This window comes from Cherax quadricarinatus, chromosome 11 (assembly GCF_038502225.1).
Source record: "Cherax quadricarinatus isolate ZL_2023a chromosome 11, ASM3850222v1, whole genome shotgun sequence".
Lineage (NCBI taxonomy): Eukaryota > Metazoa > Arthropoda > Malacostraca > Decapoda > Parastacidae > Cherax > Cherax quadricarinatus.
This window is the reverse complement of record NC_091302.1, coordinates 54,921,084-54,938,837: the sequence shown is the minus strand read 5'-3', so window position 1 is coordinate 54,938,837 and position 17,754 is coordinate 54,921,084. Positions and strand designations below refer to the sequence as shown.

General features: G+C 42.7%; 1 protein-coding gene and 1 long non-coding RNA gene across 2 annotated transcripts in view; both read left to right on the top strand.

Annotated features, from left to right (window-relative positions):
• Positions 1 to 4,293: 4,293 nt before the first annotated feature.
• The window catches only part of LOC138852574 (uncharacterized), a 30,916-nt gene continuing 17,455 nt past the window's right edge, over positions 4,294 to 17,754 (top strand). The window contains exons 1-4 of the mRNA XM_070084168.1: positions 4,294 to 5,991; positions 6,350 to 6,769; positions 6,992 to 7,179; positions 7,769 to 7,919. Of these exons, the coding sequence (XP_069940269.1) occupies positions 5,976 to 5,991; positions 6,350 to 6,769; positions 6,992 to 7,179; positions 7,769 to 7,919 (775 nt within the window). The 5' untranslated portion in view covers positions 4,294 to 5,975. The remainder of the gene's footprint in view (positions 5,992 to 6,349; positions 6,770 to 6,991; positions 7,180 to 7,768; positions 7,920 to 17,754) is intronic.
• On the top strand, positions 10,778 to 12,745 carry LOC138852575 (uncharacterized). The gene is made up of 2 exons (XR_011391882.1): positions 10,778 to 11,198; positions 11,925 to 12,745. It is a non-coding gene; the product is annotated as an uncharacterized lncRNA (long non-coding RNA).

Sequence of the window (17,754 nt, the reverse complement as noted above, 5' to 3'; positions counted from 1 at the left end):
CTGTCCTCTCTCATGCACTCATTCTTTCTCTCTGGTATGGTAGCCTGCCTGACTACCATACATACCACACTTGATTTTTTACAATAAATACTACTCATCTCACCCTATATTTTAAGGTAAGTAATGAGTGAACTGTATATACATTTTATCGCTCTGGGATGCTTAAATATCATAGAATAGTATGTGTGGGTGGGGTGGCCTGGTATGGTAGCCTGGCTGACTACCATACATACCACACTTGATTTCTTAGAATAAATACTACTTGTCTCACCCTAGATTAAGACTATAAATATTTTAAGGTAAGTAATGAGTGCACTATGTGTGTATTGTACTTTTTTATTGTTTTTTTGATGCCTGGTTCTATTGCTAACATAATATATGTTAGTGTAAACTTGTTATCTAGTGTTTGTATGCATTTGTAAGTGGAAAAAAAGGGTGTTCCACTTTATGGCGGTTTCCGCTTTACGGTGGTAGCCTGGAACCTAACCCGCCGTATAAGTGGGGCCCTCCTGTATTTGGGAGTTGACTTGTCAGTGGATGGGGTTTATGAAGGATGAGGTTCGGGCTCAATACGCCGTATGCTGTCAGTGGCCCTGAAACCCAACAGAAGAAGAAGAAGAAGAAGAAGGATGAGGTTAACCATAGAATTGATGAAGGAAAAAAGGTGAGTGGTAAATTGATGTATCTGTTTACCTGGAGTTTACCTGGAGAGAGTTCCGGGGGTCAACGCCCCCGCGGCCCGGTCTGTGACCAGGCCTCCTGGTGGATCAGAGCCTGATCAACCAGGCTGTTGCTGCTGGCTGCACGCAAACCAACGTACAAGCCACAGCCCAGCTGATCCGGAACTGACTTTAGGTGCTTGTCCAGTGCCAGCTTGAAGACTGCCAGGGGTCTGTTGGTAATCCCCCTTATGTGTGCTGGGAGGCAGTTGAACAGTCTCGGGCCCCTGACACTTATTGTATGGTCTCTTAACGTGCTAGTGACACCCCTGCTTTTCATTGGGGGGATGGTGCATCGTCTGCCAAGTCTTTTGCTTTCGTAGTGAGTGATTTTCGTGTGAAAGTTCGGTACTAGTCCCTTTAGGATTTTCCAGGTGTATATAATCATGTATCTCTCCCTCCTGCGTTCCAGGGAATACAGGTTTAGGAACCTCAAGCGCTCCCAATAATTGAGGTGTTTTATCTCCGTTATGCGTGCCGTGAAAGTTCTCTGTACATTTTCTAGGTCGGCAATTTCACCTGCCTTGAAAGGTGCTGTTAGTGTGCAGCAATATTCCAGCCTAGATAGAACAAGTGACCTGAAGAGTGTCATCATGGGCTTGGCCTCCCTAGTTTTGAAGGTTCTCATTATCCATCCTGTCATTTTTCTAGCAGATGCGATTGATACAATGTTATGGTCCTTGAAGGTGAGATCCTCCGACACGATCACTCCCAGGTCTTTGACGTTGGTGTTTCGCTCTATTTTGTGGCCAGAATTTGTTTTGTACTCTGATGAGGATTTAATTTCCTCATGTTTACCATATCTGAGTAATTGAAATTTCTCATTGTTGAACTTCATATTGTTTTCTGCAGCCCACTGAAAGATTTGATTGATGTCCGCCTGGAGCTTTGCAGTGTCTGCAATGGAAGACACTGTCATGCAGATTCGGGTGTCATCTGCAAAGGAAGACACGGTGCTATGGCTGACATCCTTGTCTATGTCGGATATGAGGATGAGGAACAAGATGGGAGCGAGTACTGTGCCTTGTGGAACAGAGCTTTTCACTGTAGCTGCCTCGGACTTTACTCTGTTGACGACTACTCTCTGTGTTCTGTTAGTGAGGAAATTATAGATCCATCGACCGACTTCTCCTGTTATTCCTTTAGCACGCATTTTGTGCGCTATTACGCCATGGTCACACTTGTCGAAGGCTTTTGCAAAGTCTGTATATATTACATCTGCATTCTTTTTGTCTTCTAGTGCATTTAGGACCTTGTCGTAGTGATCCAATATTTGAGACAGACAGGAGCGACCTGTTCTAAACCCATGTTGCCCTGGGTTGTGTAACTGATGGGTTTCTAGATGGGTGGTGATCTTGCTTCTTAGGACCCTTTCAAAGATTTTTATGATATGGGATATTAGTGCTATTGGTCTGTAGTTCTTTGCTGTTGCTTTACTGCCCCCTTTGTGGAGTGGGGCTATGTCTGTTGTTTTTAGTAACTGTGGGACGACCCCCGTGTCCATGCTCCCTCTCCATAGGATGGAAAAGGCTCGTGATAGGGGCTTCTTGCAGTTCTTGATGAACACAGAGTTCCATGAGTCTGGCCCTGGGGCAGAGTGCATGGGCATGTCATTTATCGCCTGTTCGAAGTCATTTGGCGTCAGGATAACATCAGATAGGCTTGTGTTAACCAAATTTTGTGGCTCTCTCATAAAAAATTCATTTTGATCTTCGACTCTCAGTCTGGTTAGCGGCTTGCTAAAAACTGAGTCATATTGGGACTTGAGTAGCTCACTCATTTCCTTGCTGTCATCTGTGTAGGACCCATCTTGTTTAAGTAGGGGCCCAATACTGGACGTTGTTCTCGATTTTGATTTGGCATAGGAGAAGAAATACTTTGGGTTTCTTTCGATTTCATTTATGGCTTATAGTTCTTCCCGCGATTCCTGACTCCTAAAGGATTCTTTTAGCTTAAGTTCGATGCTTGCTATTTCTCTGACCAGTGTCTCCCTACCCATTTCAGATATATTGACCTCTTTTAGCCGCTCTGTTATTCTTTTCCGTCGCCTGTAAAGGGAGCGCCTGTCTCTTTCTGTTTTACATCTACTCCTCCTTTTTCTTAGAGGAATAAGCCTTGTGCATACATTGAGTGCCACCGAGTTAATCTGTTCTAGGCATAAGTTGGGGTCTGTGTTGCTTAGTATATCTTCCCAGCTTATATCGGTTAGGACTTGGTTTACTTGGTCCCACTTTATGTTTTTGTTATTGAAGTTGAATTTGGTGAATGCTCCCTCGTGACTAATCTCATTATGTCGGTCTGGGGCTCCGCGCATACATGACTGAACCTCAATTATGTTGTGATCTGAGTATATTGTTTTTGATATGGTGACATTTCTTATCAGATCATCATTGTTAGTGAAGATGAGGTCTAGTGTATTCTCCAGTCTAGTAGGCTCTATTATTTGCTGGTTTAAATTGAATTTTGTGCAGAGATTTAAAAGCTCGCGTGAGTGTGTGTTTTCATCAGAGCTGCCTCCTGGTGTTATTACTGCAACAATATTATTTGCTATATTCCTCCATTTTAGGTGCCTTAAGTTGAAATCCCCCAGGAGCAAGATGTTGGGTGCAGGAGCTGGAAGGTTTTCCAGACAGTGGTCAATTTTTAACAGCTGTTCCTGGAATTGCTGGGATGTTGCATCCAGAGGCTTGTAGACTACCACAATGACTAGGTTTTGGTTCTCGACCTTTACTGCTAAAACTTCCACTACATCATTTGAGGCATTTAGCAGTTCTGTGCAAACAAGTGACTCTGCAATGTACAGGCCAACCCCCCCCTTTTGCCTGTTCACTCTGTCACATCTGTATAGGTTGTAACCTGGGATCCATATTTCGTTGTCCAAGTGATCCTTTATGTGGGTCTCAGTGAAAGCCGCGAACATTGCCTTTGTCTCTGCAAGCAGTCCACGGATGAAAGGTATTTTGTTGTTTGTTGCTGGCTTTAGACCCTGTATATTTGCAAAGAAGAATGTTATCGGACTGGTGGTATTGTTGGTACTGGGGGGATTTTTTTTCTGTGGAGACAAAAAATGTTATCCATGGAGGCAAAGAAGGGAATGTATGAAAGTACAGTGGTACCAATACTCTTTTATGGGTGTGAAGCTTGGGTTGCAAATGCTGCAGCAAGGAGGCAGCTGGAGGCAGTGGAGATGTCTTGTCTAAGGGCAATGTGTGGTGTAAATATTATGCAGAGAATTCAGAGTGGAAATTAGGAGGTGTGGAGTTAATAAAAGTATTAGTCAGAGGGCTGAAAAGGGGTTGTTGAGGTGGTTTGGTGATTTAGAGAGAATGGATCAAAGTACAATGACTTGGAGAGCATATAAATTTGTAGGGGAACTAAGGCAGGGTAGGGGTTGTCCTCGAAAAGGTTGGAGGGAGAGGGTAAAGGAGGTCTTGTGAGCGAGGGGCTTGGACTTCCAGCAAGCATGTGTGAGCGTGTTAGATAGTTTTTGGGACCTGACGAGCTGTTGGAGTGTGAGAAGAGGAATATTTTGTGAAGAGATTCAGGAAAACCGGTTAGCCGGACTTGAGTCCTGGAAATGGGAAGTACAATGTGTGCACTTTAAAGGAGGGGTTTGGGAAATTGGCAGTTTGGAGGGATTTCTAAACTGTCGTATCTGAGCGCCTCTGCAAAGACAGTAATTATGTATAAGGTGAAAGTGTTGAATGATGATGAAAGTATTATCTTTTTGGGTCACCCTGCCTCGGTGGAAGACAATTTGTGGTCTTTATTGAGGTTTTTATATGGTCTTTGGTCTTTATATGTGGCATTATTTGTCTTCTATATATGTATGTGGCATTTACATGTGGTTTTAGATGTGATCTTAATATGAGGTCTTTATATATGGTCTTTATATATGGTCTTTATGTGAGGTCTTTATGTTAGGTCTTTATGTGAGGTCTTTATGTAAGGTCTATATGTGATGTGTTATATATGGTCTTTAGTGCTTTCTTGTCAATGTAATAAAAATAATTAATTTGTGGTCATGGTAACCCAACTCTTCATTGTCAAGGGGTGACTTTTGTCGTGCTACCCTCCACTGCCCTGGATCAGAGCTTATTATTTCCCAGCACTGTTCAGCCCCTATGGGTTTAGTGCTTCCCCACGAATACAATAACAACATTACAACATTTTATTTAAAGTTTGTAAATGGGAGAAATAATCGCAAAGTTGATAAAGAATGACAGGAAAGAACTACATCCTCTAGCTGCAGATAAGTATGGCACAGTACTGCAAGCTCCATTACTGCTACAGTGCCAAGGATAGGCCATACTACCAGCTTCAATGCCTACAACTGATCATACTAATGGCTACAGTACCAAGAACAGGTCATACTATGAGCTGCAGTGCCAAGAACAGGTCATATTACTGATTGCAGTGCCAGGGACAGGTCATATTATTGGCTAGTGCCAAGAACAGGCCATACAACATCTGCAGTACCAAGAACAGGTGATACTGCTGTCTACAGTGCTAAGAACAGGTAATACTACTGTCTACAGTGCCAAGAACAGGTAATACTACTGTCTACAGTGCCAAGAACAGGTAATACTACTGTCTACAGTGTCAAGGACAGGTTATTCTACTGGCTACAGTGCCTAGGCCAAGTCACTATCGGCTACAGCGCTTAGAACAGGTTACTATTGGCTACAGTGCTGATCATGTCACTACTGGCTACAGTGCCATAAACAGGTCATTCTACTGGCTGCAGTGTCAAGAATAAGTCATATTCGAGCTACAGTGTTGAAAACAGATCATACTACCAGTCAGTGCCAAGGACAGGTCATGCAAACAGCTTCAGTGAAAAGAGCGGGTCATACTACTAGATTAAGTGTCAAGGCCAGGTCATATTCCGAGCTACTGTGGTAAGGACAGGTCTTATTTCCAGCTACAGTGCCAAGAACAAGTCACACTACCAGCTACAGTGCCAAGAACAGGTCACACTACCAGCTGCAGTGCTAAGGACAGGTCATACAACTTAGGGCTGGTCATACTCCTGCCGATGTCAGAAGCCGCACAATGGCACTAACAAACTCTCAGCAGAATACTGGATGACCTTTTAATGGCAATGGACCTGACAATGATGATAAACGTCCTATAAGTGGAGACAGGTCTTCCAAGCCTATTGCTGCTGCTGGCCAACCTATCGCTGGAAATGGATGGGACTGGTGGCTGTATATAGGTCTTGTGTTCTTTGCTACAGTGGCTGTTGGCGAGGAAATGACTGACGAAGCTGGTAAGTCTCTTCACTGGTCATTTTTTTTTGTTGTTGTTGGTTTAAAGCCTATCAACTACACTGAGGGTTATTAAAGTTACATATCACCTGTACAAAACTAGTCAGGATAATTTAATACCTGAAAAAGGGATTATGGAAATACGTCCTAATGTTTCCAGCTGTACAACGTTGCGATCTCACTCTCATTATCTCCATGTTGGTGAGGGGCTCTTGATTTAGGGAATTGGATCTGTGCTCCAGTTCCCCGAATTAAGCCTGAATGCCTTCCACATCCCCCCCCCTAGGCGCTGTATAATCCTCCGGGTTTAGCGCTTCCCCTTGATTATAATAATAATAATAATCTCATTATCTCCAACAGGTTGTATAGTGAAGCACATAGAGCAGAACCAGACCTCAGCCAAGTACCGCTTCAAGGACGGAGAGTTGGTCCTTGGCTTCCTTCCTGAAAAATCTATCGACCAAGTTCTCTCTGGAATTAATTTCACTATTTATAAAAATTTGGAAGAAGCCATATTATCTGCAAACGTTCAAATTCTAAATTTTTCTTCTGTGGCTTGCTACAAAAACAACAAATTAACAGAGTCAAGCGAAATAAAAAAATTTGCCAGCGATAAATATTTTGAGTGGCAGCATATTCATTTGTCTGTCAGCAACAAGACTTTGATTATCAACGGGACTAATGTGGTGTGCTCAAAAACACTATTGGATGACAAATCTTCCTACATAACGGTGACACCAACCAGAGGTCCCATTTATCTGGTTCACAACTGTCATGAAGGTAGGTCTCTCTTCCCTGCTGTCCAGCAGGTAATAGATAATTATGCGTAGGTATATTGTAAGTCACATCATGTGAGACAACTTATAAAAAGATCCATAATATAAATACGCCACAGTGCTTTACAACCTGGTATTACCCAGAGTTTACAATCCTAGTGTTAATAATCATGTAAATATTAAAACAGCAATAAATTTTCACCATATATTATTATCTCGCCTGCAGCTTGTCCTGTCTTCCTGAACTCCATTACTGTTAAAAAAACGTCGTTTAATGTGTCTATGGTGAATACCACCTCAGAAAAAGAGATGAACATGACCACCCACATTAACTGGTCCAACAACACCAAGAACAAGGATACTCACATTATTCCCTCCTCCCTGGACTCCTTCTGGCACCAGCTGCATGTTGAAGTTAGTGGATTTTGTTTGGTGTTACTTGTTGCCAGTTACTACGAAAATAATGATTTTTTAAGTTGTGTGTAAATCACCTGAGGAACAATAAATTTATTCTTGAGAGTTTTTTTGCCCAGAGCATTTTGATCACCTTGTCCAGGCTTCAAATCTAGAGCTTTGATATAATTTTCTTTATTATAATATTGAAGAGGGAGCACTAAACTCATAGGGGTCATTAGCTCTTTGGGAATGGGAGGAATGGGGTAACGAGGAAAGAATAGTTCTATTTCCTTGAACCAAAAACCTTTCACCAATATTAAAACACTAACTACTCTCGAAGGGTAAAAAGTCACAGATTAGATTTAGATTTTGCCACCGAAGTGGCTAGTTTATTGTGCACCCCATATCCATCCTGTGGACGGTAGCGCGAGAGCATATGGATACATCTATCTTATCTGTTACAAGCAAATTTAGGAAATTTGCTTAGTATATCATAGTTATTTGTGGGTGTGTATACAATCTTCACAACAAAACATCTACACACAAAACACAACCAGTATAAATTCATATAAACTCTAATTTTCTCCTGTTTTTTTTTCCTCTTTAGCTTAATCATACACATATAACACTGAAGGTCGGAGACTCCACGATGAACTACAAGGTTGACAACACCAAGGTGATACTGACTGGAAACTCTGTAGCCTGGGTGGTGAACTGTGATCCTGGTACCCTCAAGGACACCTGGAAACAATATTATAGTATGTACTCACCTATGTGCACTTTTATTTATGATTGTTGGGGTCGATTATCAACTGATCCCGCCTCTTCGCTGCTGCTACTGGGTTCCCTCATTATTACCTAGACTGGATTAGATTAGATTTATTATTTTGACAAATTACATGGTTGTACAGAGGAATATAATAGTTGGGTGTACACGAGCCCTATTATGCCTAAATAACAAAAAAGGCACAATACCGTGACTGGAACGATACACAAATAACCCGTGACCGTCAATGGTCCAAGTCCGGACCAAAACGTCGTCGTGAGCTTCTCTCTTTTATGTGCGGGTTATTTGTGTACCTATTATGCCTATTATTAAAGTTAGGTTTAGATCCTGCCTCCGCCACTTCGCTGTACGTATAAGTCTTTCTACTTCCTGATCATTTTAAGGCAAAAGGACTATTTCCAGATTTACCTGTGTTCGTGTACCCGAGACCCGCCTCTCAGACCTACTCTATCCACCATGTCAACCTCTTTTAGCATTTTCTACGCCATAATCGTGCCACCCCTGGCCCTTCTGGTTTTTTTTTTCATATCATCAGGCTTATTTTCTTTAGCCTCCCCACATAGCTTATACCCTTTAAATTTGAAACTAGTCTCGTTGCAGACATTTACACTTTTTTTTTTTTTTTTAGCTTCTTGACAAGCTTTTCCAGATGTCGGTTCCAGTTTCGCTTTTGCTGTAGGCGATTATCACGGTCGATGTGCGCCTCAGGCGATATACTCGGAACTATTTTCTACCTCGAGGTCTTCCTCTTTCACGAGAACTTGCATCCTTTGTCCCAGAACTTATACTCTGTTTACAACCGTCTTTGCCCTTCCCTTCCTCGATGGTCATAATTTTGCATGTACTATGGTTAAATTCTAATAGCCACTTGTCAGACCAGTCCTGAAGCTTGTCCAAATCCGTAGGTCTTTCCTGGTCTGCTTCTGTTTGTAGTCCTCACTAGTTTCAGGTCATCTGCGAACTCTGTGTACTCCTCTATTTGTACTCACGTATTTGTGGTTGCAGGGGGTCGACTCTCAGATCGTAGCCCCGCCTCTTAAAGCGCTAATTGCTAGATGCACTCCCTCATAACCTTGTGGGCCATTAGTACCTAGCTTTAAAGCTTTAAAGCTAGGCATGGTGAAGCCTGCCACAGGATGGATATGGGGTGCACAATAAACTAGCCACTTCGGTGGCAAAATATAAAAAAAATCCAAATCCTCCACCACTTCCTCATCGAGATCATTCCATTTCTCGACCACTCTGAAACTGAAGAAATATTAAAGAACAAAAAGACACAATACCGTGACTGGAACAATACACAAATAACCCCGCACATAAGAGAGAGGAGGAGCTTACGACGACGTTTCAGTCCGACTTGCACCATTTACAAAGTCACACAAACAGAAAAGAAAGGTTAGGTAAGGTTGGTCAGGAAACAGGACAAGTGTTTCCTGACGCGGGTCTTAGATATATATGATGACCCGTCATTAAACCTTTTGGCCATCTGACCGAGGCCTTCCGCTGGCTTACCGGTCCACCCTCCCCCTGAAAAATTATGGTTATAGTTATAACAATTTTTTTTTAACAGAAAGGAAAGGAGGAACCAGTATATATAGGCAAGCTGGCAGGGATGGAGACCTGGAGAGAGTTCCGGGGGTCAACGCCCCCGCGGCCCGGTCTGTGACCAGGCCTCCTGGTGGATCAGAGCCTGATCAACCAGGCTGTTGCTGCTGGCTGCACGCAAACCAATGTACGAGCCACAGCCCGGCTGGTCAGGAACCGACTTTAGGTGCTTGTCCAGTGCCAGCTTGAAGACTGCCAGGGGTCTGTTGGTAATCCCCCTTATGTATGCTGGGAGTCAGTTGAACAGTCTTGGGCCCCTGACACTTATTGTATGGTCTCTTAACGTGCTAGTGACACCCCTGCTTTTCATTGGGGGGATGTTGCATCGTCTGCCAAGTCTTTTGCTTTCGTAGTGAGTGATTTTCGTGTGCAAGTTCGGTACTAGTCCCTCTAGGATTTTCCAGGTGTATATAATCATGTATCTCTCCCGCCTGCATTCCAGGGAATACAGTTTTAGGAACCTCAAGGTGGAAGTAGTAGTAGAAGTAGGGCAGGTAGTGGAAGTAGTAGTGGTAGAGGTAAGGCTGGTAGTAGAAGTAGTGGTAGTGTGAAGTAGGGAGAGTGGTTGGCGGGACAAGAAATAGAAAGGGAGAGAGAAGGTAGGAGCCAAAGGTAGCAGGGAAGGAAGTAGCAGTAGTGGAGTCAGTCAAAGGCCATGAAAGAGGAGCACTGCAGGAGAGCTAAGAGCCCACAAGGGGTAAGACCAAAAACACAGAGGGGGATGGGGGTGTAAAGGATAAAACACCCAAGGCAGAAGAAAGGAAACCCAAAACAAGAAACAGGAAAAAAAAAGGGAAAGGAGAAGAGGTAGAAAGGGGAGAAAAATAATTAGGTTAAGTCAGGTGTGTTCTGAAGTCTGGAGCAGTTTGACAATATAATGGGAAAAGGAAGGCATCTACAGAGACAAAACTAGGACTAAGGTTCATACAAGGAAAGTTATGTACATAAATAGTTCAGAGAACCGACAAGTTGATAAATCAGACACATGTACAACACTTGAGTATCTTTATTGATGAAACGTTTTGTCACATAGTGGCTTCATCAGTCCATACAAAGAAGAATGAAGAACACAAGGAGTTTGAGGTAATCAGTCCCTCAGCCTTGAGTCAATGTAATCAGTCACAGCCATATTCTGCATTCTTTTCAATACTGATTGACATTGCATCGACTTAAAGCTGAGGGACTGATTGCCTCAAACTCCTTCTGTTCTTCACCATTCTTCTTTGTATGGACTGATGAAGTTACTGTGTGGCGAAACGTTTCCTCAATAAAGATACCCAAGTGTTGCACTTGTGTCTAATTTATCAAGGAAAGTTATGTTTTTGGTCTTACTCCTCGTGGGCTCTTAAATCTCCTGCAGTGCTCTTCTTTCAAGGCATTTGACTGGATGGAAATAAATGGTATAAAATATTGACACATTCGTCTCTCGACCTGCGGGGAGAGAGGACGCTTCTACAGTTTCTCTTGCACGCCACCTGGTGAGGAAAACATAGCATTAGCACCAAGATGGCGGACCAAATGAGCCGGCACATAAATCCTGTCTGCATCGAGCTGATCAGGGGATCTTTAAGTAGCGCCATGATGAACGTTCTCCTGCCAAGCATTATCAAGGACGTTTATGGCATCCCCAATGAAGAGTTGTATGGTTTACCTGGAGACCTGGAGTTTACCTGGAGAGAGTTTCGGGGGTCAACGCCCCCGCGGCCCGGTCTGTGACCAGGCCTCCTGGTGGATCAGCGCCTGATCAACCAGGCTGTTGCTGCTGGCTGCACGCAAACCAACGTACGAGCCACAGCCCGGCTGATCAGGAACTGACTTTAGTTGCTTGTCCAGTGCCAGCTTGAAGACTGCCAGGGGTCTGTTGGTAATCCCCCTTATGTGTGCTGGGAGGCAGTTGAACAGTCTCGGGCCCCTGACACTTATTGTATGGTCTCTTAACGTGCTAGTGACACCCCTGCTTTTCATTGGGGGGATGGTGCATCGTCTGCCAAGTCTTTTGCTTTCGTAGTGAGTGATTTTCGTGTGCAAGTTTGGTACTAGTCCCTCTAGGATTTTCCAGGTGTATATAATCATGTATCTCTCCCTCCTGCGTTCCAGGGAATACAGGTTTAGAAACCTCAAGCGCTCCCAGTAATTGAGGTGTTTTATCTCCGTTATGCGCGCCGTGAAAGTTCTCTGTACATTTTCTAGGTCGGCAATTTCACCTGCCTTGAAAGGTGCTGTTAGAGTGCAGCAATATTCCAGCCTAGATAGAACAAGTGACCTGAAGAGTGTCATCATGGGCTTGGCCTCCCTAGTTTTGAAGGTTCTCATTATCCATCCTGTCATTTTTCTAGCAGATGCGATTGATACAATGTTATGGTCCTTGAAGGTGTGGCGCTAAATGGTATGTCAAGGGTCTTCGTGAAGTTCATGAGGGCCGACTTCTACTCCAGCATCGTCGACGAATTTCAAGAAAGTGAGGAGGAGCGTCAATTTGGCAGTGGAAGTATGCTTGCATGATGTTTCTAAGTATTTTACTTGGGTGAAGGTACGGAATGTACCTTGTTATGGGGATATAGGACCCAACATGTATTTATAAGTAACAGTTACTATAATAATACCTAATTATATTGAATTGATGGGGACTTTGCTCTAAATGTCAGAAGGACTGATCAACCTTATGACTGAGAGGCAGCTGGGTCAAACCTATTTTTCTCAATATAATAGGTTATACTATAGACACATAAACACACAATTTAAATAAGTAGTTTATAAAGTTGTATTTCTTTTTGTAAAAGTAAAATTAAGGTGTGGTAGAATTGTGGTAATTGGAGAAGTGTGCTTGGCAACAGTCTTTTGTTTTGGTGGGAGGAGCTTAGGTAGGCTTCTCTCTCTCTCCCTCTCTCTGACTCTCTCTCTCTGTGGCTGACCTTCAACCTGGCAGGATCTCTGGGTCCTTCTCCTATCTTTTGGGGCATCATGTGTGCTCCAGGGGTGAGTTTTTATAATTTAAGTTTTCTCCAGCATACCCAGGGTGACTAAAGTGTGTCAAAACACTGGTTAGCCCAGAGTTATGTCAAGGAGAGAGAAGGAAGAGTGTTGGAACACACCATGTGGAGCACAGTATGGAGTGTGTAGACTGTTTTGAAAATGGAGGCTGTGATTGTATATTCTGTACATATCTATTGAGAATACAGTTATATTTTTATAGTAGTAGTTTACATAACCTGTGAAGAGGGCTGGTGAAAGGGTATCAGAGACACTCAAGATGATCAGCCATGATGTAAGTATTACCCCTAGACAAATAAGGCCATTAACCCTTTGAGGGTTTTCGTCGTACTAGTACGTCTTACGCGTAGGGGTTTTTGTCGTACTAGTACGCATAAATTCTAGCGGCCTCAAATCTCACAGGAAAAGGCTGATAAGCCTAGATGTGAGAGAATGGGTCTGTGTGGTGGGTGTGCGCAGTAGGAAAAAAATCTGGGACCCAGTGGTGCATTGTGGGAATGCCATCATAGTACACAATTTCCACCGTGCCCTGTGGTAAGAAGTTCCTCACTCCTCGGCGAATTGGGACACTTTTGTTCCCCAGTGACAGTTCTAATACAGATGGAAGTGACAGTGAAGATGAGTTTCAAGGTTCTGGTGAGGTTTTGACCGAAACTAATGACCATAATATGGGTAATAGTGAGGAAAACCCAGACAACCCACAGCCTTCCACCTCTGGTGCTGGGCCGTCGTTCAGTTGTACCAGAATCAAAGAGGAAACTCCTATTTCCCAAAATCCCAGACTCAGATGTGAGCATTGGTGATGATAATGATAGTGATTATGAACTACAAGCTCTTCAAACTTGTTCCGAGAATGGAGGAGGAGGAGGAGGAGGAGGCAGAGGAGGAGGAGGCAAGAGGAGGAGGAGGCAAGAGGAGGAGGAGGCAAGAGGAGGAGGAGGCAAGAGGAGGAGGAGGCAAGAGGAGGAGGAGGCAAGAGGAGGAGGAGGCAGAGGAGGAGGAGGAGGAGGAGGAGGAGGAGGAGGAAGAAGAAGAGGAGGAGGAGGAGGAGGAAGAAGAGGAGGAGGAGGAAGAGGAGGAGGAGGAGGAGGAAGAAGAAGAATACGTAATGATAACAATAATACATAATAATAATACATAATAATAATAATACATAATAATAATAATAATAATAATAATAATAATACATAATAATAATAATAGGTAATAATAATAATATGTAATAATAAATGTTCACCCATGACAGTAACAAGATAAGGGGAGATAACATCTGATAAGTGCTGACGTTTGATGAGGGTAAATGAGGGTAGAGCTGATGCCAAAAGATGAGATGAACATCGCCCTCCCTTTGTTTTTGCTGGTATACTAACATTTCTGTCTGTCTATTTGCCTGTCTGTCAAGCTCCCTGTCTATCCATCTAGCTCTCTGTCTCAGAGAGCCACAAGACTGCGTCATCACTTTTACTCACATCTTCAAGCAGAGTATAGCACTTTGTCTGGGTTTCTTGGGTTATCCTAGGTAATTTATACCATGTATTCTTGTATTTATGTGTACCTGTGAGACAGAGATAGACAGACAGATAGAATGAGGGAGAAAGATAATTAGATAGAATGGAGGAGGGGAAGCAGCATCCGACCCCATTGTTTTGACAGGCCGAGGGGGAAAGAGTAATGAGCCAATATGTCACTTTGACAGCTGCGGACTCCTTGTAATTTACACTATGGACAAGGAGGAGAAGGAGTAGGGGGAAGAGGAAGAAGAGGAGGAGGAGGAAGAGGAGGAGGAGGAAGAGGAGGAGAAGGAAGAGGAAGAGTAGGAGGAAGAGGAATAAGAGGAAGAGGAGGAGGAAGAGGAATAGTACGAGGAAGATTAGGGGGAAGAGGAGGAAGAGGAAGAAGAGGAGGAGGAGGAAGAGTAGGAGGAAGAGGAAGAAGAGGAGGAGGAGGAAGAGGAGGAGGAGGAAGAGGAAGAGTAGGAGGAAGAGGAAGAGGAGGAAGAGGAAGAGTATGAGGAAGAGTAGGGGGAAGAGGAGGAAGAGGAAGAAGAGGAGGAGGAGGGTGGAACACTAGTACACTGGTACTGGTACACTAACATTTCTGTCTGTCTATTTGTCTGTCTGTCAAGCTCCCTGCCTATCTGTCTATCCGTCTAGCTCTCTGTCTCAGAGAGCCACAAGACTGTGTCATCACTTTTACTCACATCTTCAAGCAGAGTATAGCACTTTGTCTGGATTTCTTGGGTTATCCTAGGTAATTTATACTATGTATACTTGTATTTATGTGTACCTGTGAGACAGAGATAGATAGACAGATAGAAAGAGAGAGACAGATTGAAAGAGATAGAATGAGGGAGAAAGATAAAACACCATTGTGTATGACACCATGTTTCAGAGTTCCACAAGCTGCAGAACTAATAGGAATATGTTCAGTGACTGTATATTGGTATATATATTATAGAACAATAATAATAAACAATGTTTTGTATTGTTTGTTTTTGTAAACAAGTTTTGTAAACAATATATTGATAATTATGTTTGTGTGCTTATTGTGTTGTATACAACGAGTGTATATATGTACATTGCACCTTACTTTGGTCTCATAGGCCACATAAGTTATGTGAAAAAATAAAATAGTGAAAAAAAACAACAAACCTTCAAATACAAGTAAACTAAAGTTTACCGGGTGAGCGGCAGTCGCCGCTGTTGCCATACGCGGCTCATTTTCTGCAAACTTCATGCATCCATATCTCCGTAAGTATTGATGGTAAATTTTTTTTGTTTATCCTATAATGTTTAGAAAAAAAAAACTCTATTTTTTCATAAGAAAAAATAATTTTTTTTTTTTTTTGAAATTTGGCCGACCCTGAGAACGAGTTTCGGAGAGGGCCTGTCGACCCTCAAAGGGTTAAGTAAAAGCTACCCCACACTAGAACATGTAGTGAGAACCTTACAATCAAAGTAATAAGGGACAAACCAACGTAACATGGGAGCTTGACCGGGAGAGTTATTTGACTGCTAAAATAACTCAAAACATTCTTTGAACTATATGTGCTGGTATGGGGTAATAACAGTTGCATGTTTCTGGTAGAAGATTTACCAAGGTGGTGTCAGTGGAAGTGTTGTTTTCATATATTAGTTTACAGGTTGTTTTTCTCCTAAGGTGGGGGAAAGGGAGTAACACATTTTTGTTGTGGTTATGGTAAGTGCTATGTGCATAGTTTACATTCAATTTGTGTTATTTTATGTGCCTGTGGGAAAACTTTGTCCACTGATACTGTAAGAGGGAAGCAAGTGTTTAAAGATAAAACTATGTCAGAAGATGAGTCTTCAGATTTTTTAGGCTTCAGGGAAGAAGGTAATAATTCATCAGTAAACATGCCTGTTAATAGTGAAGATGAGGAATCACCTACTCCAGGTGATATGGAAATGGAGAGAATGAGACTGAAATTAGCTGTACTAGAGGCTGAAATGAAATTAATGAAAGCTAAGGAGAAAGAACGTCAAAGGTTAGGAGGTTCAGAACAAGAGCCTGAGCAGTACTTTAACATAACTAAAGCTGCAAATTTTGTCCCTAAGTTTACAGAGAGTGACCCAGATAGATATTTTTCTTTTTTTGAGAAGACTGCTTTGGAGCAAGGATGGCCCAAACAGAAGTGGGCTACCCTAGTTCGCACACAACTTGTAGGTAAAGGATTCCAAAGAGTAGAGACTCTGGAGGGGCAAGATTTTTCTGATTATGATAAGATTAAAGAGGAAGTATTGCTTGCCTACCAAATGATACCTGAGAAATATAGACAAAAGTTCAGAAATAAAAAATTTCGGGATGGGCAGACCTTAACTGAGTTTGGGAATGAGAAACTGTTCCTTTTTAAGAAATGGGTTTGTTCTAAAGGAGTTAATAAAGACTATAACAAATTAGTAGATCTAATGGTTCATGAGGAATTGTACAATACAATCCCTGTTGACCTCAGAGAATATTTGGAGGACAAAAACCCAGATAATCTTTCAGAAGCACTGGATCTAGGTGACCGATTCTTGGCTCGCAGGGAATTGGTAAGTAAAAACAGTCATGCTCCTGAAAATTTCCCCACTCGTTCTAAATCTTATCCCAAGTCCTATGGTCATAAAGGTAAGTGGGACAAGAATTTTCAGGGACAAATGAAGGCTGAGGCACCCTCTAAAATAGAAAGAAAAGGTAAGTCAGCTGGAGCTCAAAGTTTACCTAGACAATCAGATAATTTTTCAGGTCCTCGAGTAAACAGTACCAGTCCTACACCAAATGGTAAAAATACCTTTAAGAGTTTTATCTGTTACTACTGTAACAAAACTGGACACACACAAAAGTTTTGCTGGTCAAGGCGGCGAGATCAGGAAAGGGAGGAACCACCCCAGAGGACCCTAACTGCAGAGATACATCCAGTTGCCTGCATTAGGTCTTCAAGGCAAGGTGAGGAGGAACCTTTGGATCTAGACCCCAGGATGTGTATATTTTCTAGTAGGTCCGCAGTTGGTTTGCAAAAGGATGTAGGCAGAGTTGAGAACATACTGTCCTTGAGAGATGGATGTAGCACCTACTCTTTGCTACGTGCTGGAGTGCTGCCAGTGTCTAAGGATACCTATACTGGGGTAGATATATTGTTGAAGGGTATTACGGGTTCAACCATAAGGACACCTGTACACAAATTATGGGTAGAATCTGCATACCAAGTTGGCTATCTCCCTGTAGGTATCTCAGATGAAATTCCCTTCGAAGGGGTCGACCTCTTATTAGGGAATAATGTTATGGGCCTGTTAGACAGTGAGGAACAACTAGTTTGGGGGAAACCAAGTCCGAAATGTTGGGAGGAAATGGCTAGGAAAACCCTGCCAGACCTTCTCCCTGATGGTTCCACCATGAGAAGCATGGCTCATGATCATGCTACCAACAGTCTTCATGATATTTCTCATGAGGATGGTGAGGGCTTAAGTTTGGTAACTCTGCTTTCTGATGTTGAACTGCAATCAACTGAAGAAAAGGATGTTCCAGCCAGAGCTGAGCATGATTGGAGAATGGATCAGTTAAATAGTGTGAGAGAGGCTGCACCTGCTAGGGTGCAATTAATTTCTGTGCAGGAAAATGTCGCTGTTGCTGAGGAAGAGATTTTACAGTTAAATAAGTGTTTTCATTTCAGGGAGGAAACTCTTACAAAGAATTCACCTCTGTTTGCAGTA